At 42.1% G+C, this 24,208-nt stretch overlaps 1 protein-coding gene and 2 long non-coding RNA genes across 7 annotated transcripts; all 3 read left to right on the top strand.

Moving 5' to 3' along the window:
* The first annotated feature begins 15,603 nt into the window (after positions 1–15,603).
* On the top strand, positions 15,604–17,271 carry LOC103653737 (uncharacterized). The gene is made up of 3 exons (XR_002269151.2): positions 15,604–15,951; positions 16,590–16,663; positions 16,764–17,271. It is a non-coding gene; the product is annotated as an uncharacterized lncRNA (long non-coding RNA).
* Positions 17,272–17,860: 589 nt separating this feature from the next.
* LOC109945558 (uncharacterized) lies at positions 17,861–21,104 on the top strand. Of its 3 annotated transcripts, none has more exons than XR_002268786.2 (8): positions 17,861–18,005; positions 18,088–18,167; positions 19,080–19,154; positions 19,243–19,608; positions 19,738–19,774; positions 20,262–20,448; positions 20,809–20,865; positions 20,957–21,104. It is a non-coding gene; the product is annotated as an uncharacterized lncRNA (long non-coding RNA). The 3 variants fall into 3 exon arrangements; XR_002268787.2 differs by having other exon boundaries at positions 20,805–20,865; XR_004857827.1 differs by having other exon boundaries at positions 20,716–20,865.
* Positions 21,105–21,528: 424 nt separating this feature from the next.
* On the top strand, positions 21,529–22,856 carry LOC109939393 (probable histone H2A variant 3). 3 transcript variants are annotated; one of them, XM_035967345.1, is made up of 3 exons: positions 21,529–21,648; positions 21,958–22,016; positions 22,125–22,856. In XM_035967345.1, exons 1-3 carry the CDS (start codon positions 21,529–21,531, stop codon positions 22,600–22,602), a joined length of 657 nt encoding a protein of 218 aa, XP_035823238.1. In that variant the 3' UTR covers positions 22,603–22,856. The 3 variants fall into 3 exon arrangements, 2 of the variants coding, with proteins under 2 accessions (XP_035823238.1, XP_020407468.1); XR_002268785.1 differs by lacking the exon at positions 21,529–21,648 and adding an exon at positions 21,792–21,875 and having other exon boundaries at positions 22,125–22,143; XM_020551879.1 differs by lacking the exon at positions 21,529–21,648 and adding an exon at positions 21,798–21,850.
* Positions 22,857–24,208: the final 1,352 nt, after the last annotated feature.

Raw genomic sequence — 24,208 nt, 5'->3', positions numbered from 1 at the left:
AGCCTCTCCTGAAGCCTATCCGGCAGATACCACCACCAGATATAGGTGATTAAAAAAAGCAATTTTTGCACTAAAAGAATCACAACTCAAATATAAAACAATGAAACAAAGGCAAGCATCAAATAAACAGGGAGAAAATTTGGTAGAGGCAAAAGTGCCACTTAAGTATGCATCATTCAGATTCACGTGCCCCTTCTCCTACCTTCATTTTCAACCACCTTAAAATCACAACTATCACCTATTCACTGGAACTTGTGAAATGTAGAAATGGTGGATACAAAAAGGGTGAAATGGTCATTGAAATGCTATATTTCTTTACAATGCAAGGATTTCTACAAGAGGGTGCTTGGGCTACATAAAATATTTTGATGCACATTTCACAAACTTCACTGGTGGTGTGGAGACAATTGAGAACTATGTTTGTTTGCATGAGGAGGATCATGGGATCCTTTGGAAACACCAAGACTGGAGAACTGGTTTAGCAGAAGTAAGGCGGTCAAGGAGGCTCACTGTTTCATTTATCTGTACAGTTGCAAACTATGAGTATGGTTTTTACTGGCACTTCTATCAGGTACACATTTCATTGGTTTCCTCTTATAATGTTAGAAAGTAAGTCTGCTTTTGAACCATACTCATAGTTTAATTATATGTTTAATTGTGAATCTGTAGAAGCAGAAACTAGTGTGAATAAGTAAATAAATATCTACCAATATAGAATGAGATATTCCACTCAATAGCTTATCATATTGCCTAGATCATACACCATACAGCCTCCATGCTACACAATATTTGAAGATTTTAGTTGTGTGTGGTGAAAAGCAAAGAAAAAAGAGCATTTCTCTACTATTATAATTTTGATTGTGTGACCCGCCTGAAAACTAACGAGTCTGTACAGAAACATTGATGTGAGACTAATGAGTCTGTTTCTTTTAGTACTGATGAAGACTAACAATACTACAGATGACACAACCAACATGCTATTACAGAAAACAACACACAGATGAGATCTGTGTGTACCTGGTATACCAGACGATGGAGAGCGCCGAGCCGCATCTATGGGTTGTTGGGGCGTACACACTTGATAACTTATAGGGCTGCCCCGGATGATCTACGCGCTACCCATGGAAGGTTAGCCTCCGTCTGCGCTGTACCATAATTTGGGGCGCGTAGATCCGGGTGGGAGACACCGTATTTGGCAGTTGGGTCGAGGTTAGCGACGACTTCCATGTACGGAGTGTAGGCGCAGTTAGGTCGAGGTTAGCGGTGGCTTCCATGGAGGGATCTGCGCGCAGTCGCAAGGTGGGGCGCGTAGATCAGGGGCGACTTCCATGGACGGCGCGGACGCGGGGCGCAGTTGGAAAGTTCTGCGCGCTGACGGCTTCCATGGAGGCTGGGGCACGCAGATCCGGGGTGGCTGCCATGGATGGCGCAGACACGGGGCGAAGTTGGGCGGTTCTGCGCGCGGATCTGCGCGCGGACGGAGAGCGGACGCGGCTAGGCATGGCTTGCGGTTCTGCCATGGATGGAGCGGACGCGGGGATGGGTTCACGGGATGAACGGAGGCGAGATGAACGGGGTTTGGGGAGGGAGGTAGGGCGCGGCCTGGAGGCAGTCCGTGCGTGACGGCAGCGGGATGAATGGGGACGCGAGGGTGCGCGTGGTCGGCGGCAGCCTGCGATGAAGGAGGGTGGGGCGGATCGGCGTTGATGGCGGGGAGACTGGCAGAACCGTGGGGTTGTGGACGCCTACAGTATTCTCTTAAGAAGTAGTAGAGATTATTGAAGATTAAGTACTAACCTAGCCCGCGTCCATGTTTGAGTTGCAGTGTGAAAACCTTTCCCTTAGACCCTGAAACAAAGGATTCAGAAAAAAATATGAACACTGGGAACAGAGGAAATGGTGGTAGTGGCAGCATGGTAGCATGTCACAGAGGGAAACAAACCTGAAGGCGCACAACATCACTGTAGAAAGAGTGCATTGTCCTCCTCCCAGAAATTTGTTATTGAAGAATAAACCAAGGAATTAGAATTAGATAGGAACTAAGTACACAACATAGTGGCACAATTCCCAGTTCCTAGTTTTTTTATTTATCATCTGAAGATAATATCTCATTCCTGACTTGTAACAAGCATTTAACAAACCTAAAATTTGGTGTTCACTGATTGGCATTTGAAAATGATAAAGGACTAAGTAAGATATATAGTTGGTGATGCCTTTAAGGTAAGGTTTATGACGTTCAAATATGCATCTAACTATTGAAATGGTTTCTGTTGACATTGAATGTTGTGAGGTACAAATAATTCAGAATTCAAACTATGGTCCCATTTTATGGTCTTATAGTGACTTCTGCTACTATCAAATGATGGTACAGGGGCTTCTCTAAATGTCTGAATAGACTAATTAGTAATCCTGACATTTTCTAACATGGACAGTTTGTTGAACCTTACTTCAGATTATCAATAGGAGTAGAGTAACAACTTAACATTGACATGCATGCCAAAGGATAAACCACAGAACATAGGTGATAAATAACGTAGATGGAAAAATGTATCAATATCAGTCATAGGATCTGCTAGAGATTTATATACATGAAATACAACAATCTGTAAATAGAAATTAGTAAATTCTAGAATGGTTTAAAAAAGTCTTCAACACTGAGTTCCACCATTACATCAGAAAAGGCACGGGTTTAATCAAATAACAAGCTTTTTTGAGGAATCAAATAGCAAGCTTAATACAGTCAAATAGCAAGCTTAATACAATCAACTCTTGTGTATAAAACCAGGTTACCAATTTATGAGGTACATGGTAAGATAAATAAATGGCATTGATGAGCTTAGTAATAAACCATTTCTGAAAATGACCTATTCTGATTGTTCAAAAACATGCATGCAGATCACATCACTCTTCAGCATAAATATATTGCAGCCAGAAACTCTCATCTACAAGCACTTCATAATGGTCAATGAACCAGCCACCATGACCATGCACATTCAACAAAAAATAGTTTACATTCGAGTTGCCTAAAAACAAAAGGCTCTCTCCCAACCATAACTTTTCTCTAAATTAAACAAAAAGGGCCAAGATCCAGTGCACTATACCATCCTTCAGTGCCATGCTCCAAACAGAATCGATCTTCAATGACAGTTTCAGATATCTAACATGTAGTCAAAGGAGAACATATCCATATGCCCACAACTCGAAAGCAATTTGTTAGTAGCTGCAACAAGACACTGATATGACAATTCAATCATCAATTCTAATATGCAGTTCTGATTATGTGTTGCTGCCAGGGAGCTGATTGGTTAGGGGTGATTGCGGATGTGTTCTTTCATGAACTCAACTTTCCAAAGTCTAAAATGAACTCTAATTTCCAACTACAAATCGACATTATCAAAGGCATGAATGAATTCATCATCACTGAACATAAATGAGGAGGATTAGAAGAAGGCATAAGGACAGAAAAGGCAAACCTCCAATACGAGCTGTTTCTGCAGGCTGTCCACAAGTTGCAGATAGGTCCATCTCGTCGGAGGTGGACTGGAACTGCAGGCCGTCGTCGTGGGTCTGCAGGGGCGTGGACCCGCACTCAGGCTAAATCGACGATATGGCGAGGAGACAGGCCTCCGGAGGAGAGGAATAGGGATGCTTACGTCGAATCGCTACAGGCAGGTTGTTGCCGCCGGCGACGAAACCCTAGAATCACCCGTGACGGCACTGGGTGCGGAGAAAAGAGCAGGAGCCCAAGAGCTCTGCCTGCCGCGACGACTGACACACCGTCGATGCCAGGAGGGAGGTGCCAGGAGGGAGGTCATCACAACATCTGTAATATCCCAAAAAAATGTTGACCAAAAGTTGATCTTCGGTGCGTGGATGTGGGAAAGGGTTGTGGGCCGTTGGATGCAAGGCAGAAGTCATCTGGGGCGTCGGTTCTTTTCTCCCACAAAACCCTAGGGGGCCACCCCTTTTCCCTCCACCCCCCTCTCTTGGCCGCCACCCTCCCCCATTTTTCCCTTGGTTGGCCGTCCCCTCTCCTCCCATGGCAGCCTCCCACCATTTCTTCCTCCTCCATAGATCTTCCCCTCCCCCACGCAGCAAGGATCGAGAAGAGGAGGAGCAAGATGGATTGAAGAGGAAGAGAGGATCAAGGAGATGTTCTACCCCCCCCCCCATCTATTGCAGATTTTCTTGGGGAAACTCTAGGTAAGGATGGGATCCTTGTTCCTCCATATAATTATGTGTTTTTGGAGGTTGTGGATCATGTGGATTGAAGAATTAGAGGTTGGATTAGATGTGGGGTTAGGTTTTGATCTCGAATTTAATTTCTGCAGAATGGCAGATTCGACAGTTTCTGTTCATGCCAGTTTTCCGTGGTCTTAGTGGCCTCAAAAAAATAAAAAGTTTATATATGAGTCGTAGATAATTTGTAGATCTTTCCGTGGCCGCGAAGAACACCTCAATCGGACATCAGAACAGAAAGTTATGGCAGTTTGATTATAGCAGTTTTTCAGTCTCATAATTCTGTGCAGAATCTGTTATCTTAAGAGTTAGGCAATTTTATCAACAGAATTAAACTGTGAGTTGGTAAAAGAAGTTGTAGATAATTTCATAAGCTTTCCAGATTGTTAAAGAGTGCATTCATATGATTTGTGAAACTCCAGTTATGTTTGTTTTACTGTGGCTGTTCCTGTTAACCTGACAAAAATGAGTGGGTCTGTTCACTGGTGGGTTTCATCTAGTAAATGGTCGAATTGGCTCTTCAAACTATGGAGACTTTTGTAGAGGGATAAAAGTTCTTACTTCCAGCAGAATTTCATAATTTTTGGTTCAGTAGTTTGGGAGATATCGAATTTTAAAGTTAACCATACTGCTGTCTAAAACAGATTCAGTCAGTTATCTTGTCAGATGTTTTAGAACTTGTAGATGGAAGAATTTAATTATCTATTGAATACTGAAGTTGTAGAGTATTTTGTGTAGATACTCCTAGAGTATTTGTTTGATATCACCGCTGTTTTAATTTTAAAGATACAAAATTAACAAACAGCGTTGCTGCTGTATGGCATGTGGTTCAGGGTGGGAGTCTTTCCACTAGGTCTTGGTTTCAAGTGCAGGGGTGTTTTGTTGATTGATGGCAAATGTTTGTGAAATATTTGTACTAAGTTTTATGCCCGCTAGCAGGTGGCTACACTCCAGATCATGCCTAGTACATTTCTTCTTCTTCGATGAAGGCAAGTGAATGTAGCAGTGGTTGCTTCCGTTCTGACCTGTTATTTCTATTGCCTACACTCTAATATTCAAAAGTATTGGATTCTTTCATAATTGAACTCTATGGTGATGCTTTACTTGCTTGCATTATACTGATGCTCAATCATATATTGATGATGATTATGATTCGAGTATGACTCGTGAGATTAATTCACACCCCTGAAGGTAAATGAAGTATTATCTGAGGTTGTATTGTATCTGAAGGTAAATGAAGTATTATTTGAGGTTGTATTGTATGTGAAGGAAGTGAAATATATTGATAAATGTAGCATGCCATATACATTGCATGATTCACTTGCATCTGAAGTTTTGTCGTGACCTATGGTCCGACCGTACCGGTATAACTTAGCATCGTACGTTGCCCGAGGAGGGGTACGATGCGGCTTCATACCCTTAGAGGTATGAAGGCAGAGGACATATGCATTGCATTCATATGCATTCATTGAAGTGGTATTTGCAGATGGTGTGGTTTTATACTCTAAGAGGTATGAAGGCAGATGACTTACACATTGCATTACTATGCATACATTGAAGTGATATTTGCAGGTATTGTTGATGCAGGAAAGTGTTATACAACCTATTGTGGTTGTTCGAGGAAATGAGATGGCATTGTTTATTTTGGGACTATTGAGTTCTATATCTACAAGTATTTCTGATCTCAATTGTGATCCCTTTAAAATGTTGATTAATTCAATTTTTTTGGTTTAAATATCTCGTCGAAACAATTCACCTGCTGAGATGTTTCATCTCACTCTTGCATTACTCAATGCAGGTACTTGATTCATGTTGGGAATGAGGGGAGTAGCAGCACGTCCACCTTCACTCTCATAATAACGCTGCCCAGGCACAGCCATGATTTAATTAGAAACTTCTTGTCAAAGGATGTTTGTCTTTAACTAGTCATGCACACTAGTTAATTCAATTCATGTCGTTATGGTTATCTTCCCATTGCTAGCCGATTATTAATGTCTAGTATGTTTTCTTATCATGATATCTGCTTATACTCTGTTGCTTCCACGTTTATGCAAATTTTCAAAGGAGATGCTGTCAAAATTTTATATATGAATGTTAGTTGTGTAGTTTAGTAGCATTTCAGGATGTTTGTGGATCCTGGGGTGTTACAGTTGGTATCAGAGCATAGGCTTTAGATTCTTGGCAATTTGAAGATAAATTTGACACACTCGCACATATAGGAAGGGTATGGGTTTAAATATCTTTGATATATGTTAGTGTCTTTGAAGTGCAGATGACAATAACCTCACCCCTCCCTATTCCTTTACGGTTATGTGGTAAGTTGTTTATGGCTTAATGCTTGATATAATTTATTTCTGAAATTTTGATATTGTTTTATTAATGCGATAGATATCGCTGGTCATTTGTGAGAATGAAGTTGTTATTATGATTGTGATATACAAGTATGCCTATGTTGTTTTCACCATGTTTTTCATGGTTGAGTTTTATTACAATAATATTGTTATATATGCTTGATTGTGGATGTTTCTAAGAGGAGTGTGAATTGCATGTTTTGGGGTACAAGGTAATCATCAATTTGAATTTAAGTTGTTGAGCGGTTGGTGGATAGCTCCAACTATCATTGCAAAGAATGATTGTTTATGTTGAGAAACCAGTTCTGAAAGAAATGAATATTGGTACTTTATATGGATTTTTGGGGGAAGTCTTTTCATAGCCAGAATGGCTTACATGTCTCTCTCCTATTGTGTGTTTTAGTTGCCACAAAGCCTAGATGTGGTTTAAAGTGGTTGCCTGTTAGTCATACTAATTGTAGAATAAATCTTTGATTCTCTTGATCCATTGATTATGTATTGATACATTGAGGATCTGATGGTTCCCTTTTCGATGCATGCTTGTGGAGCCATTTTTTAGACCACCTATCTATTGGTTTGAAGGAAGTCATTGCCTAGCCTAGAGTTGGTTGGGTGTGGCTAGTCACCTACTCCTAGATGATGTGGTTTTTACATCAGCTTAATATGTTTGTCAAATGTGTGAAGGATTAGGGGTTATTATTGACTTTGTATGTCTGGTACTTTGAGTGCATCGTATGATAGAATGAAATGTAAGTTTATGAACTACAGTAGATGAAAACTTATATTATGTGTAGGTTAACCTCACTGGTTTGGATATTTTTCTTAGTTGAGTTGTTGGATGAAGTATAGTGACATTGGTTAACCAAGTATTGTGTTATTGTGCTGTCAGTGCTCTTTGTGGAGCTTTTGGCATTTCTTCGATGACCTATGCCGCGCAGAATGTTATTCGCTTCTTATTGGCTTTATTGCTCCATTAGTTCTGTAGATTTTCTCCCTTTTGCGGGGTGCAAAGAATGTTAGATTACATGATTATCTTTTCATGATGGCAAGAATAAGGTTTAGGAAGATTAGGAGTTTTGTTTCAATAGAACTACTTGTTTCGTGGTGCTTTGAGGTGAGGTGTTTGATCTTCTTATACATTCGTCGGGTGTGGATGTTTCACCATTTAATTAAAATTAATTATTGAAGTTGGTAAGGGTTGTGCTTAGTGCATATTACCCCTTCATAAAAGAGTGTTGTCTTAAGACATTGATGTTGATGTATAGTTGCGTCCCAATTTGATGGTGTGAAATTGTAGTGTTGATTGCATCTATGACTTGCTTTGAGCTTCATTGCATGTTGTTTCATGCTTGATGTCAGGTTGTGTAGTTTCCTTAGACAATTAGTCCAAGGTAGAAGTTCTTGTGTTAATTAAGACCAATAATGGACCCATGTTTTGAATGGTGGTGCTATATGGGGTACCATGGGTGTTTTGCTTGGAGTGGCCGAATTCGAGGACGAATTCTTTTTAAGGGGGGTAGAGTGTAATATCCCAAAAAAATGTTGACCAAAAGTTGATCTTCGGTGCGTGGATGTGGGAAAGGGTTGTGGGCCGTTGGATGCAAGGCAGAAGTCATCTGGGGCGTCGGTTCTTTTCTCCCACAAAACCCTAGGGGGCCACCCCTTTTCCCTCCACCCCCCTCTCTTGGCCGCCACCCTCCCCCATTTTTCCCTTGGTTGGCCGTCCCCTCTCCTCCCATGGCAGCCTCCCACCATTTCTTCCTCCTCCATAGATCTTCCCCTCCCCCACGCAGCAAGGATCGAGAAGAGGAGGAGCAAGATGGATTGAAGAGGAAGAGAGGATCAAGGAGATGTTCTACCCCCCCCCCCCCCATCTATTGCAGATTTTCTTGGGGAAACTCTAGGTAAGGATGGGATCCTTGTTCCTCCATATAATTATGTGTTTTTGGAGGTTGTGGATCATGTGGATTGAAGAATTAGAGGTTGGATTAGATGTGGGGTTAGGTTTTGATCTCGAATTTAATTTCTGCAGAATGGCAGATTCGACAGTTTCTGTTCATGCCAGTTTTCCGTGATCTTAGTGGCCTCAAAAAAATAAAAAGTTTATATATGAGTCGTAGATAATTTGTAGATCTTTCCGTGGCCGCGAAGAACACCTCAATCGGACATCAGAACAGAAAGTTATGGCAGTTTGATTATAGCAGTTTTTCAGTCTCATAATTCTGTGCAGAATCTGTTATCTTAAGAGTTAGGCAATTTTATCAACAGAATTAAACTGTGAGTTGGTAAAAGAAGTTGTAGATAATTTCATAAGCTTTCCAGATTGTTAAAGAGTGCATTCATATGATTTGTGAAACTCCAGTTATGTTTGTTTTACTGTGGCTGTTCCTGTTAACCTGACAAAAATGAGTGGGTCTGTTCACTGGTGGGTTTCATCTAGTAAATGGTCGAATTGGCTCTTCAAACTATGGAGACTTTTGTAGAGGGATAAAAGTTCTTACTTCCAGCAGAATTTCATAATTTTTGGTTCAGTAGTTTGGGAGATATCGAATTTTAAAGTTAACCATACTGCTGTCTAAAACAGATTCAGTCAGTTATCTTGTCAGATGTTTTAGAACTTGTAGATGGAAGAATTTAATTATCTATTGAATACTGAAGTTGTAGAGTATTTTGTGTAGATACTCCTAGAGTATTTGTTTGATATCACCGCTGTTTTAATTTTAAAGATACAAAATTAACAAACAGCGTTGCTGCTGTATGGCATGTGGTTCAGGGTGGGAGTCTTTCCACTAGGTCTTGGTTTCAAGTGCAGGGGTGTTTTGTTGATTGATGGCAAATGTTTGTGAAATATTTGTACTAAGTTTTATGCCCGCTAGCAGGTGGCTACACTCCAGATCATGCCTAGTACATTTCTTCTTCTTCGATGAAGGCAAGTGAATGTAGCAGTGGTTGCTTCCGTTCTGACCTGTTATTTCTATTGCCTACACTCTAATATTCAAAAGTATTGGATTCTTTCATAATTGAACTCTATGGTGATGCTTTACTTGCTTGCATTATACTGATGCTCAATCATATATTGATGATGATTATGATTCGAGTATGACTCGTGAGATTAATTCACACCCCTGAAGGTAAATGAAGTATTATCTGAGGTTGTATTGTATCTGAAGGTAAATGAAGTATTATTTGAGGTTGTATTGTATGTGAAGGAAGTGAAATATATTGATAAATGTAGCATGCCATATACATTGCATGATTCACTTGCATCTGAAGTTTTGTCGTGACCTATGGTCCGACCGTACCGGTACAACTTAGCATCGTACGTTGCCCGAGGAGGGGTACGATGCGGCTTCATACCCTTAGAGGTATGAAGGCAGAGGACATATGCATTGCATTCATATGCATTCATTGAAGTGGTATTTGCAGATGGTGTGGTTTTATACTCTAAGAGGTATGAAGGCAGATGACTTACACATTGCATTACTATGCATACATTGAAGTGATATTTGCAGGTATTGTTGATGCAGGAAAGTGTTATACAACCTATTGTGGTTGTTCGAGGAAATGAGATGGCATTGGTTATTTTGGGACTATTGAGTTCTATATCTACAAGTATTTCTGATCTCAATTGTGATCCCTTTAAAATGTTGATTAATTCAATTTTTTTTGGTTTAAATATCTCGTCGAAACAATTCACCTGCTGAGATGTTTCATCTCACTCTTGCATTACTCAATGCAGGTACTTGATTCATGTTGGGAATGAGGGGAGTAGCAGCACGTCCACCTTCACTCTCATAATAACGCTGCCCAGGCACAGCCATGATTTAATTAGAAACTTCTTGTCAAAGGATGTTTGTCTTTAACTAGTCATGCACACTAGTTAATTCAATTCATGTCGTTATGGTTATCTTCCCATTGCTAGCCGATTATTAATGTCTAGTATGTTTTCTTATCATGATATCTGCTTATACTCTGTTGCTTCCACGTTTATGCAAATTTTCAAAGGAGATGCTGTCAAAATTTTATATATGAATGTTAGTTGTGTAGTTTAGTAGCATTTCAGGATGTTTGTGGATCCTGGGGTGTTACAACATCTTATTTTTTTAACAGGAATTCGACGGGGACGAGAGGTTTGATGCGGCCTTACCGAGATCTCAAGAAGGTGCGATGCGAGGTTCTTGGCGTCGATCAAGATGACGGCCTCGCGACCGTCACCTTCGGCTTCTTCACCAAGGGCTTCTTGACCTCTCTCCTGGCGCAGGGCAGCGGCCTCGTCAGAGTCGTCGGAGTAGGCGGCGCCCGTAGGGTTTTGGGCATGAGCCTCGGGATGAGGCCACGACGTCCATGGCGAGCGGATATTCGTACGTTGGAGATTGGACTGGCGAGGACAGAGGCTTCAAGGGGAGGCTACGACGTCCATGGCGAGCGAAAGGGTCTCGGGCGGGCGGGGGAGGAGGCGCCGATGATGGGGGCGGGATCCGGATCTGGCGGCGGACGGTGGTGTGGGCGCTGCGGATGGGGCATGGCGAGGAGGCTTGTGTGGTGGAGGCAGCGCTGGTATCCGTGGTGCGGGGCGGCTGCGTGATGCGGCGCGGCTGCGGGTGCGCGGGAGGGAGCGCTGGGATCCGCGCGGTGGATGGAAGGATGGCGGAGGATGGAAGGAGCGGCTACGGTGCTGGCGCGGATGCGGGCGGTTGCGGAGCGGCTGCGCGATGCGGGCATCTGCGCGCGATAGAACGGGTGGTTGTGGACGCCTACACTACTAACATAAGTAGTAGTAGAGATATACATTAATTATTTTATGAATCTATTGAAAGGCAAAACGAATTTCAATTTGGGACGGAGGGAGTATCATTTAAATGCACTAGGCCATATCTTTTTTTGTAATATACTTATGTAATATCATTATATATTTATAAATTCAGTTGTAAATCAAAATTTGACTTAGAAATTAATTCGAAGGATGGTAATTGATACAGTAGTTGAGCGGAAGAAAATATATTGACAGAAGTATTTCACAAATATGGCCATTTGAGTAATTATTATTATATTTGTCTTCTGCAAAATCTAACCAAAGTAGGGCTCAATGAAATGCTCGTGACTCATCGGCTCGCTCAGTTTGTACCAGCTCAACTCGGTTCGTTTGAATTTTTTCAAGAGATGAGCTGACATCAACAAGCCAGCTCGCAAGATAAAACACTATCACATTTCAAAAAACGAAGCTATATACATATCGTTTACTTATGAATATGTTATATGTTTGTGTGGTGTTTATGGTCTATAAGTTAAACTAATGATTAATGAAATGTGTCTGTGTTAAATTGATCTATGCAAATATAATTATGGGTTAAATCTCTACTACTTATTAAGGCTGCAATAGTAGCCTGCCTTTTTGTGTTCTGCCGGTTCGGTCTCTGACAGGTAGGGCCCACATAACCCGTGCATGCTCCTGGTTCAGCCAAAAAAATACATCCCACAACGCATCCGGTGACCACAACAGTACTACTACGCGCACAGGTAGGCATATAAGCAGATTCAAACACCAACTGGTGGGCAATGTGGTACTAATTTTAACTTGCAAACCATGAAGACAAAGACACATGCGCCATATGAGGCCCATCTGCCAATTTGTACGAGGCCCATCTCCGACGACAAATGAAAACCCTAATCTCCAGCACCCCGGCGGCCTCCTGCGCTCTCTGGCGCTAATGGCGCCGCCGCGTCCACCCACAGGACCGATCCTCTTCCTGCCCCTCGTCTTCCTCTTCCTCTTTACCACCGCCGTTGCGTCTGCGGCGGCGCCTGAGGATGAAAAGTTCACTGAGGAGCTGCTCCTGCGGTCGCTCCCGGACCGCAAGGCACTGGCACACTTCCACTTCCGCTCCTCTGCTCCCCCCGCTGCCTCCGTTGGTCGGCACCACCACCTCTTCCCCAAGGCCATCTCCCAGCTGGTGCGTGGATCTCTATGTGGCTGATTTAGGGTTTAAGCTCCAACTGTATACTGCTTTAATTCGCCGTTCATACTGGTACATTAGCCTGGACTAGCATGTAACTAGATAGTTGTGTTTGTAGATCAATAACACGTTTGATCTGTCTGTGGGTACTCCACTGGGACAATGAGACAAGCAACTGCACTGTTGCAAAGATTTTATTTTTGGCACATGTACATAGGTGTGTTAAGATGGGAGATCTTTGCTTTGCATTTGTTTCATTTTCCCACCGAATGATGTCTATCAAGTTGTCTCAAGTGCTGATTTGTTTTTACCCAAAGTTGAATCTAGGTGCTGTGGAACCGCTGTGAAATTTAGGTTTTGCAATCTGAACAAAGGCTCAAGCCCATTTTAATTAGAAATGGTCACAGTGGTTGTTGGGTTTGTAAGACAACAAGTCAATGACCCTGAGCATTGGGGGTTCTCTGAAATGGGCACAGTAGTTTGTGGGTTTGTGCCTATTAGGCATTAACCCCAAATGTTGGTGGCTTTGAGAAATTTACTCTGTATTCTTTTGTTGCCTATTAGGTTTACATATAATAAACTGTCCCTTGTTTATACCTTTAAGTCACAACAGCCTGGGCACTGAAGAAAGGGGCCCTCCATTTCTTATATGCTGCCATATTTTATGAATGACTGAGAAGTGAGAACCCCTATTAACATTATTCTGCTTTGTCAATATCAGGTTAAGAAATATCATATTAGCGAGTTGGAGCTATCTTTCACCCAGGGAAGATGGAACTATGAACAGTGGGGTGGATTTGATCCTATGTCAACTAATAATGCAAAGCCTCCTGGTGTTGAGCTGTGGGCAGTTTTTGATCTTCCTTTGTCTGAGATCGATGCAACATGGAAGAACCTGACACATAACACTCTCTGGCCTATTTTGTGCATCCATCAACTTTTTGGAGTCTTCCACTGCAGTTTCTGCTCCTCGCTGGGGCTTCAAACTGAACGAAGGCAATTTGCGATATGGTGCATTGCCTCGTGAAGCAGTATGCACTGAGAATCTGACACCTTGGTTGAAACTTCTTCCATGTCGTGACAAAGCTAGGATAACTTCTTTGCTGTACAGGCCTTCAATTTACAAAGGATATTACCATTCACAAAAACTGAAACTGAGATCCTCCCAGTCACTTGGTATTATTCTTGATCAAACTCTGACTGTTGTGCTGCAACCAAATAATGTACATGGTGAACAGCTACATTCCAATCATGGTCAACTTCAGCCCAACTGGTCCATGAGACATCTTTTCAACAGAAAGTTATCAGGGAAATGCCTTGTTTCTAAATCCAGCAGAGTATTCATTGAGGTTGATAAAGGCATTGCTGACAAAGTTAACATATCTAGAAGTGTTCATTCTTGGAGTAATGAATTCTTTGTATTGTCCAATAGCCCGGACAAGTTGATCAAAGGTCAAAATCACTTAGAAATGCAATCTTCTTTTTTATATGTTTATGATGCCAGTTTATATGGAAGTCCATCTTTTTTTCCTTATATATTAATATTGATATTGAAGTGGAGAAGACAGCAATCTAGAAGTTCTTCTGGTGGTCTGGCACCTTTTCTGTTCATGTTTTTGTTGATCAGAACAGAAAAAAAACACACTGTAAAAAACTGAAACACTGACATTATCCTTTGGTTAGCAAATGCAATACTTTGCCTGATATTTTGATCCATGCAATACCTTCTGCAGGTAAAGTTTAGGCAAGAGCGAGATGGCTTTATGAGGAAGTTTGAGGGTTGCTGGACGATAGAACCCCTTTTTGTTGACAAGGAATTATGCCTTCCTCTGAATCCACATTCATTGGAGGAATATGAATCTTGTACTGGTGGCAGGGGGAGCGCACCGTCGCCTCCTTCCGGGACCGCCTCGCCGCGCACAGCCTCCTCCCCGACAAGCACGGTGACTACCACATGATGCTCAGGTCACATTAAAGCCCACCCCTCTGTTTCCTTGCCTGCGCTGCATTTGGACGCGGTTCATTGAATGCCACTATGCCAGTGCTTGAAACGCGTGGTTTGGTTCAGGTTCCTCAAGGCCAGGAAGTTCAAAGCCGATAAGGCAATGCTGATGTGGTCGGAGATGCTGAAATGGAGGAAGGAGTTCGAAACTGACACCATCCTCGAGGTGGTCACTGCCAGCCAATTCTGGACCGCAAGCAAAACTTGGGAGATACTAATCTCTGTTTGGTATCTATACTACTTATTAAGGCTCTAAGGGTAGCCTGCCTTTTCTCGTTCTGCCGTCGGTGAATCTGGACCGTTCGCTTCATCCAGGGCGATCCGACCGTGCTCCTCCCCGCCCCCGCCCCCTCCCCCGTCCCAGCCGTCCCTGCCTTTGGCAACCACCCCGCCTCCACCCATCGCCGTGCATGCACCGCCCCGCTCACCCATCGGCGGCGGCGCCCACGAGGTCGATCCACATCCACCGCCAACAGCCCGCCATCGCCACCACCCGCCTCTGCGCCGTCTCGCCGTCCACGTCCCCGCCCTCCCCCATGGGCTCGTTTGGCTTCGACGCGCTCAAGGAGACCTTCTCCGTGGACATGTCGGCGGCCGGCGCGCGCTCGCTCCGCATCCCGCTCGTTGCGCCCTTCACCATCGCGTCCTCGCGCCTAGCCGCGCTCTCCAACGTCGCCGTTGGCTAGGGCGAGGCGCCCGTGCTGCCCTCCGTCACCGCCGCGGGCCAGGCGTGCGCCACGATGCCCCGCCGTGGGCGCTCTGGCAGATCCGTGAGTCAATCGGCCACCCACACCTCGCCTCGCCTCCCCGGCCATGCCCACAGTCCGCCCGCCCCCCGCCCCAGCCTCTGTATCCATCCCACGTCTGCTTCCATGCTCTCGCCCCACCGCCCCCACCGCCCCCTCCTCCCCAGTCCCGCACGCGATGCCCCGCCGTGACAGTCGTCGCCCAATCAACGGCCTCGCCCTCCTTCCTCCATCGTCCCGCTCGCACGAATCTCGTTCGCAGTGACGCTATCGCGGGCCTGCGGTGCAAGGAGACCGCCACACTCGCCGTCAGGGCTTCCATGCTCTCCTCCTAGCACGACGGCGGCTGCGGTGAGCCCCGACCCTACTTCATTCTCGAAAGCTTGGTCGCCGCCGTTTTTTTGACCTCCGTGCGGGATCGGGTGGGTTGGTTTTTTGACAGACTGGTGAGGCTGGTGGCCTGCGCCTTCTACGATGACCACTACAGGTGCAACCCGCCACATGACGCCATCGTTCGGCATGTTGTGCAGCTGCTCGACATCCGCGGTGAGCCCCGACCCTACTTCATTCTCGAAACCGTAACTGGCGCCCACATCCCTCTCTATTCCATGGCGGAGCAGGATGGCAACGTGGGGCAGAGGCCACCCGACTCCGTTCCGGTAAGATTCATTACCTTTTGATGGGTTGGTTTGGACTCTTCAATTTCTAGGTCCCGCTGGAGGCGAAAGCTTGCGAGGTAGGAGTACGCTTGGGCTTGAAGGCTTGAATCCTCAGGGTTTACCAATTAAGGGTGTGTTTTTTTCTCGGACGATTGACTTGCAGTGTGATGCTTGCATTAGGGCTTTGACGTTTTAGTTTGTTCTCTGTCTGGGTTATTGTGGTGGTTTAACTTTGGAACACGTTAATTCGGGCCATGATGAGGTTATTCCGGTGGTTTGATATCGGATCTCGTTAATTCAGACCCTGAGGAGTTTGTGCGGGTTGATATCCCCAACACGCTAATTCAGTAAGGACGCCTTAGCTATTGCTAATTGCAGGAACGATTGCTATTAACATCTCTAATTCAGAAAGGGGGCAGTGATGAGGTTGTCGTTTTCTTTGTTCAAATCGTCTCAATTGCTAACGGAACGGTCAACCCAGGTCAAAACAAAATAAGAATGGTCATAGTTCTGATCTGTGTTTGTTCTGAACTATCTGATTTGTCAATTTGTTGTGAATGGGAAATGGGTATCATAGGAAGTAATAGCTGTAAGTTTTGTGTCATGGTGTTAATATATTACCATCTCACTTCTGTTAGGTGGTTGGTGTAGGGGATCAAAATACTAATCAGCATCAACCATTTTTTCGATGTGCCAGCCACTTCTCACTATTGTAAGTCAAAAACTCATGATTCTGTACAGAATTAGCAGTGTCAATTTGTTATTATTCTTAAGTTCATAACCTGCCTACATGTTTTCCTTGCTGCTTACAGGGCTCCTTTAACATATACTAGCACATATGGAGGCGTTCCAGTTTTTTCCCTTGGAAATTGATGAGATGCAGACATAAGGAACTGACATAGTTTCTCATTGATTCTCATTTTTATTGATGGCCATTCAATTGCTTTATTTCTGTTTAGACTTATTAATGATTAGTCCTATGATTGTATTTGATTGTATCCTTTTCCATTTAAGGCCAGAGCAGGAGTGGAGATGGCGCTGATTGATGCGTTGCTAATAGCATTCGCATACCTCTGTGGAGATTATTTGAAGGAGCATCGGATAGTGTGACAACTGACATCACGGTACGATTACCTCACTGCACTGACTCCTGCTCCTGAAGGCTTTTAAATGCCATAACCAAAATTTTATCCTGACATCACGGTACGAGCGCGAATCTTCTCACGTTTTATCTTAAATATTTATGATTCAATTTGTTTTCTATAGTGGTGTTATGTTATAACCCCCATCATTTTTTAGATAGACCGCTCCTGTTTGCTTGCTTCTGCTTTATAGTGTATATTATCTTCCATGTTGTGAATGTATTATGTAAGCTGTTTAAGAAACAATGGTGTCCACTGTCCAGCATATCCTGAAGTCCTGAACAACAGGGCTTGATGTATCTTACCTTCGCCATCTTTCCTGATATGCAGCATTACATGAACTTGATCCGGTGTTCAAAAAGTTTTCTTTCTCAGAGAGTGTTGCAAGCTTGTTCTCTTCTTTAGGCTACAAGAGGCCTGCAGTCATTCAATCTATGTACATATTTAAGGTAGATTGTTTGGACTCTATTTTTGCTAGCATTATATGTTATTTCTTAAATTCTTAGTTTCTTCTTCTTCTTTTTGATAGCAACCAGGTATTGGTGGTGAGGTCGTGCCGCACCAGGATAATACATTCCTTTACACGGAACCTCGTACATGCACAGGGTTGTGGCTTGCACTTGAAGATGCAACAATCAACAATGGTTGCCTGTGGGCAATTCCAGGATCACATAAAAGTATTTTTAACACAATTACTTTATGCCTAAGAACGTCTTGAAAGGCAGGACTGTCTAAGTTTAATTTTTAACTTTTGTGTTTTGTATTAGAGAGTTTGGTGAGACGTATGGTCAGAGATGAAAATGGTACACATTTTGATCGGCCCTCCCCAGTCTATGATCAGAAAGAATTTGTACCGCTGGAAGTAAAATCTGGTGCTTTGGTGGTTATACATGGAGATCTTATACATCAGAGGTGATTCTCCTTTATATTGCTAATTCTTCCTACTTGAGATGTATTGTTTCAAATTAATAGTGTTATGACTTTTTGTGTACAGTTTTGAGAACCTTTCTCCAGCGTCAAGACATGCATTCAGCTTATGGATACTGAAGGATGTAAATGGTCCGAAGACAACTGGTTAGTTCATATTCATAATGGTATTATTGAAGAATTCTTTATTTATAATACTATTTTGATTTTCCATTGTCCGTAGAAGGTCTTGGCATAATTGACTATCAGTATTATTTGAGTTTAAATGCTTATAAATTCTGTATTCGATCTTGAATGGGATGTGGCTGGTACTATTTTCCTTCTGAAATCAAGCTTGTGACAACAGAATTATCGCATTGGTATCTTTGTATGATACTCCCGTTCATAAATATATGACACCATTGACTTTTTTGAAATATTTGTCCACTCGTCTTATTCAAAAAATAATGAGTTATAATTTATTTTGTTGTATTTTGTTTTATCACTTAAGGTAGTCTGTGGTTGACTTAAAATTTTACATTTTTGAATAAATATTTTGAATAAGAGTGGTCAAAGGTTTCAAAAAAAAGTCAACAGTGTCATATTTATGAACGGATGTAGTAGTTTGCAGTTTTCATCACTAAACATTGACAAACAAAATAACACATTTTGTGCATAAAGTTGTCGGTTGCTTATTATGTTTGCTCTGCATCTTATTAAGTTCCTGATCTAGACAAACTTATGATAGTATGATGTTTCAGTTGACAATGTTGCTCTTTGGTAAGTTGACAATAGTGGTAACAGTATAACGTGGGGGAATTAGGGTAATGTTTCAACAATATAGGTGCACCCATTTTTTATTATGAAACGAGGCCACTACTATGCACATATATAAGGGGCTCAAAATTGTAAAATAGTGATTATTCCCTATATATTCACCCCTTGTAACACAAGTTTATGCTCCCACAAGGTAAGCATATCTCTGTCCAGTTTGCTCTATCTTTGTCACTGATGTACACTGGGTGTCGTCATAGATTTTATATTTCCTCCGTTTTTCTGACAATTCCTTTTCTTTTGTAGGCGCAAGCAAGCTACGCCTACAAAAGAAGCATCTGCTCTTTACGCTGCTCAGTCTCATCTCGTGCAAGGCGAAAGGTAAGGTTCTTCTCTCTACATCCTTCGCTCCTCTTGAATCCCACTTTAAGTCCTTTCTCATAATGCTTCATTTTATCGCTTCTGCTAGATTTCTCATTCCGGTGTGGTGGCCCAATCCCTTCTACGTGATTACAAAGGGCAGCTTCATTTCATCCCTAGACTGTTGTCGTCCCAATTTCTTGCCCCACCCTTCATCTTAGTTTCTTGCTCGCTTCAGCCCTTTTTCTATGTGACACACCCTATGGTCCATTCACCTTTGCGTTGTGCAGGATTACTTCAGTAGATTTTGGTTCAATAGAATTTGCGTGTCTTAGTATATTTTGCTTCCATAATGATCTATAAAGTTGGGACTCATCCTCTCAATTCTACTTAATGTGCTATTCATGACTTTTCAGATTCTTAGGTCGGTGCTAGTTCGCTCAATGCTCATACCTCACTACTGGCAAGGGATAAGGTTAGTCGTCTTAAGCATTTGAAAAAAATGATGCTGCCATTAATGGCTAAAATATTTTTTGCCAAACCTGTGATCAACGATTGATTAAATTAAAAGAGCTTTATGATGGTGAACAACCTCTGAGTGTAGAGTTGGGTGAAGAGCTTGGAAAGACTCAGCCACTCAGGTATCCTTCCAGTCTAAGTCATGTGCTTTTACAGTCTTAGCAAATATGTTTTATTTTGTGTATCATTATCTCATCATGTTCAAATTATCTGTCACTTAAGCTATGGCTTGAACAACTGGGAGTTGATCTGGAGGCTAGGTATAAGGTTACTTGTCTTGAGTAATTGAAAAAATGATGTTATTATTAACAGCTAAGATGTTTTTTTGTGAAACCTGTTATCATCAATTTGTTAAACTAAAAGATCTTTATGATGGTGAATAACAGCTGAGTGCAGAGTTGGGTGAAAGGCTCAAGTATCCTTCCAGTATGAGTCATGTGGTTTTAAAGTCTTAGAAAATGCACTAGCAGATGTTTCTTTATCCTCCAAAATAGGTTAGGGATCTTAACTATTTTTTAATATCAATGATCTTAACTGGATCACTCTTTTTCTGTGACTGTTACTAGATATGGTCTAACTTCAGTGGGTACTATTCCTCACTGCTTACAGATGGCAAAGACAGAATAGAAGATGGGAACAGGTCGATGGTACAAAGGTTTAGATCTCAACTGACCCATCAGATGGATGCCTTGCATAAAACCGTATCAAGTTCTGTTGCAGTTCTATCATGCAACAGAAGGACCACCTTAATGAAATGAAACATGAAAGTGGTTAGAGCCGAAGGTCTTGTTGAAAGGTACATTCCCTTAAGAAACTCTATTAGTTTGTCAGATTATCTTGTGTTTAGGATAGAAGTACCAGTTACAGAAGATCCAATAGAAATTCCCTCAATAAAGGTATTTAACAAATTAAAGTATACATCAATTTTTTGTTCATTCAATTTCATATTGCGCTAGAAAGCATTTCTATGTCAAACAACTATAGTTATCATAATGAACTCAAGTGTTAGGTATTTATTAGACTGTCAGTTTGTATTTTTTGATAGGTTGCAAACTGTGTGCAGGACCATCTTCTTTTGTGTTGTAACAACTATATATTCTTCACGGGTATCTTTCAGTTATAACAACTAATCACTGCTTACATATGGCAAAGACAGAATAGAAGATGGGAACAGGTCGATGGTACAAAGGTTTAGATCTCAACTGACCCATCTGTAAGTAATGAATATTTGTTTTTTTTCAGATTTGTCTGGTTGCTGTCTCATTGTAATGTATATCCGTTGTTTTTACATGTTTCTTGGGCAGCAAACGGAGAGGAATTTCGAATTGTGGCAGGTGCTGCCTCCACCTGGTAACGGTGGGCTGAAATACTATGGTTGTGAGCAGTAAATTCGACCAAATCATCTGCTCCACAGAAGCCATCAGCGCCTCGACCGGACAGTGACATAGGTGATCCACAAGTATGTGTCGGTGTCATTATACTAGAGACGACAATGAAATGTCAATTTCAATGTGATTGATCCGTGAATCTGTACATAACATGTGTGGCAATTTTAGTTCAATTTAACCAATAAACATAGATAGTAAACTTGGTTGAGACTGATCAAACCCGTGCAAAAGTTCTGTGATAGTCCCTTCTCGGTTTTCTTGTGTCCAGCTTGGTGTCTAATGAACCATGCCATGCTTAATAAATCCATTTGTGTCTTACCAGTAGAACGAGCGACATTGAATATTTTGTAATTTTCCTGGTTTTCATATTACATCTGCGGTTCCACACACATGATGTTTTGTTCATTTGTATCTTATTTATCTTTTTATTTAAGATTTTTTTATCCTTCAAGTACCTTAGAAGGCTGCAATTATTTTGTAGGTACTTCATGTGCACAGCAAAAGATTTGGAAGAGTGGTCAGAAAATCATGATTCCTTTCGCCACGAGCAGAATTTGGTTCAGTGGACTGAGAAAAAACGGCCATATGTTGAACCCATTTTCATCGTGGTTGTGAGTCTATTGAATGCTTTAATGCTCAAATTATCATGTGTCACTTCAGCTTTTAGCTCCAATTGTTTTTGTTCTTCGTGAAGCTATGTCTGTTTGGAAGATCAAAATTTTTTTAGGCGTGTGCTATTTCTTCTGTTCCTGATCCTTCCTACATATTGTAGCCACTTGTGGTTCCATTTTCATGCTTCCTATGTACAACGTGGGTGCACATATCGCTTATCTTGGTATTTTATTGTCCTATTCTTTCTTTTTTGTTTCAGTATATTCAGTATGTGCACTCTCATTTTTGCTCATATGGCCCTGCAGGTAACCAATGGTGTCGGTAAGGATTTTGTCATCAACAATGGTGCATGCTCTTGTTCCACGTACGTATTTGGGATGTTTTATTCTCTACTTGCTTTCCTGCTTATAAATTTGGTTGTCCTCAAATGGTTTCACCTAATACGTTTAGTATCGAACCAAATATTTGCCAGAGTCGTACTGGAAGACGAGATCTCGCTGACGGAGGTAGGAGGGCTGCTGCAGGAGTGGGATGGCAGGGAAGAGCCAGCTGGACAGCATGCCCTGGAGGACAGCCTCGCATCCGAGGATCTGGGGAGCATGCTGGAGTCCATCAAAGTGGAGAGGGCCAAATATTCACTGATGTGCTTTCAGTTCCCTGTTGGACGTATCCACCGTCAGCTGAAGCAAAGGACTCAGGCAAATGGTCGTGTTGGTGCCACCGCAGCCGTCTACTCAGCTGCCATCCTAGAGTACTTGACTACCGAGGTTCTGGAGCTGGCTGGGAATGCTAGCAAGGATCTGAAGGTGAAGCGTATCACCCCTCGCCATTTGCAGCTAGCTATTCATGGAGACGAGGAGCTGGACACTCTCACCAAGAGCACCATCGCAGGCGGAGGTGTCATACCGCACATTCACAAGTCCCTGATCAACAAGTCATCCAAGGAGTGAAGACTAGGGGATGTGCATCTTTAGTTTAAACTGGACTTCTGTGCGCTCCTGAGTGAGTCCTTGTTGTACCGTAGGTTTTAGTTGAGCTGTTAGGTTGGAGCTCCTTTGTGTAACGCTTGCCTGGTAGTGCTTCATTAGTTATTTGGTTATTGTGTTTGTGTTGAGTTGTTAACTTCAGGGGTGCAAACCTGATTGCTTATTTAGTTATGTGACTACTGCTATTCAGTTTATTTTTAAATTTTTTGTAGCTGCAATTATACTTATAATATGTTGTTGGTAGCCCTGCGGGGTGCTGGGGGCTCAGATTTATCATCTAAAGCAAAGAATTACTGAAGCATGTATCTGTAGCCTTTTGGTTCTTATAATTGCTTAGGGCTGCTACCTTTTTTGGTTACAGATATACTGCTCTATTTGATTTTTTTTCATTGAACTTCAAGAGAGTGCGTTTAGAGTTATTGCGGATAACTATGTCACGGATGATGGTCGAACGAGTGTCCTGCTTTTGGCGAAGACGATCATTGTGTTTGCCTTGCTGTTGGGATATTTGAGGTTGGAATTCTTTTCTTTAATTCATGTACATTTTCACTAACTGATGTGCGGCTAATGCTAAGGTATTAAGAGGTTAAGAGAAATGGGAAGATCAGTAAACCAGTAATCTACTAATCTCCTTTTCATAAACTTGGGGAAATAGCGCTATGTATTTAACTAAAATGATACTATTAAACCATAGGTCATAGGTCTAATCCAAGTGTCACTACAGTTTTTACATAAGTTAGTTCACTGGAGAACAGACTTATCCGCCTTCAGTAATGCATTTGTTGTGTTCTTCCCACTACTACTGGTACTGAGCTTTTTGCTCACTTGACAACGGCTGATGGAGTGGGCGTTGGCCGCAGGTGGCAAGTGCCTACATCAACGTCGAATGCTACTACTTCATTGACATACCCCTCGGCATTGCTCTCGTAGTACGAGCGACCGTGCTAACTGGTAGATGGGTGATTCAGCCCTAGCCAAATTCTTTGTGTGTGTATCAGCTGCTGAGGAGAGGAGGTGATTCCAAGAATGAGTGCACTACTGCTATTGGCTTCAAGTGGATGCTTAATTAGGCGATGACTAAAACATGCAGTATAGACAATTTAATTGGATATCATTTTTCTTTTTATTTTTTCACTCAGTTCCAGTTCATTCACAACTAGGTGCAATGCACGGGCACTAACCTATCTTATATAATACACTACTAGGTGAGTGTCCGTACATCACAGACCCGAATTTCTCTTCGATGTCATCCCGGACAGCTCGCGAATGTCATCCTTTATCTCATAACTGCATAACACATTTGTATATATAAATTATCGAGATATTATAGGTCCCCGTTGCAACGCACGGACACTGACCTATTGATGAATATGTATGAATTGATGAGTAATGAGTTATATTAATTTAACGTTATATTGATGTGATCTATGAAAGTATCAGTATAATTATTATTTTTTATTATTAAATTAGTTTGAAATTAATTTAAAACTGATTATTATATATGTTATTTTTTAATTTGACTCGTGAACTAAATGAGTCAGCTTAAGCAGGGGGTGTTTGGTTGCTCCTG

The sequence above is a fragment of the Zea mays genome, chromosome 4 (genome assembly GCF_902167145.1).
Source record: "Zea mays cultivar B73 chromosome 4, Zm-B73-REFERENCE-NAM-5.0, whole genome shotgun sequence".
In the NCBI taxonomy this organism is placed as follows: Eukaryota; Viridiplantae; Streptophyta; class Magnoliopsida; order Poales; family Poaceae; genus Zea; species Zea mays.
The sequence above is the reverse complement of the archived record's forward strand: the minus strand, read 5'-3'. Positions and strand labels throughout refer to the sequence as shown.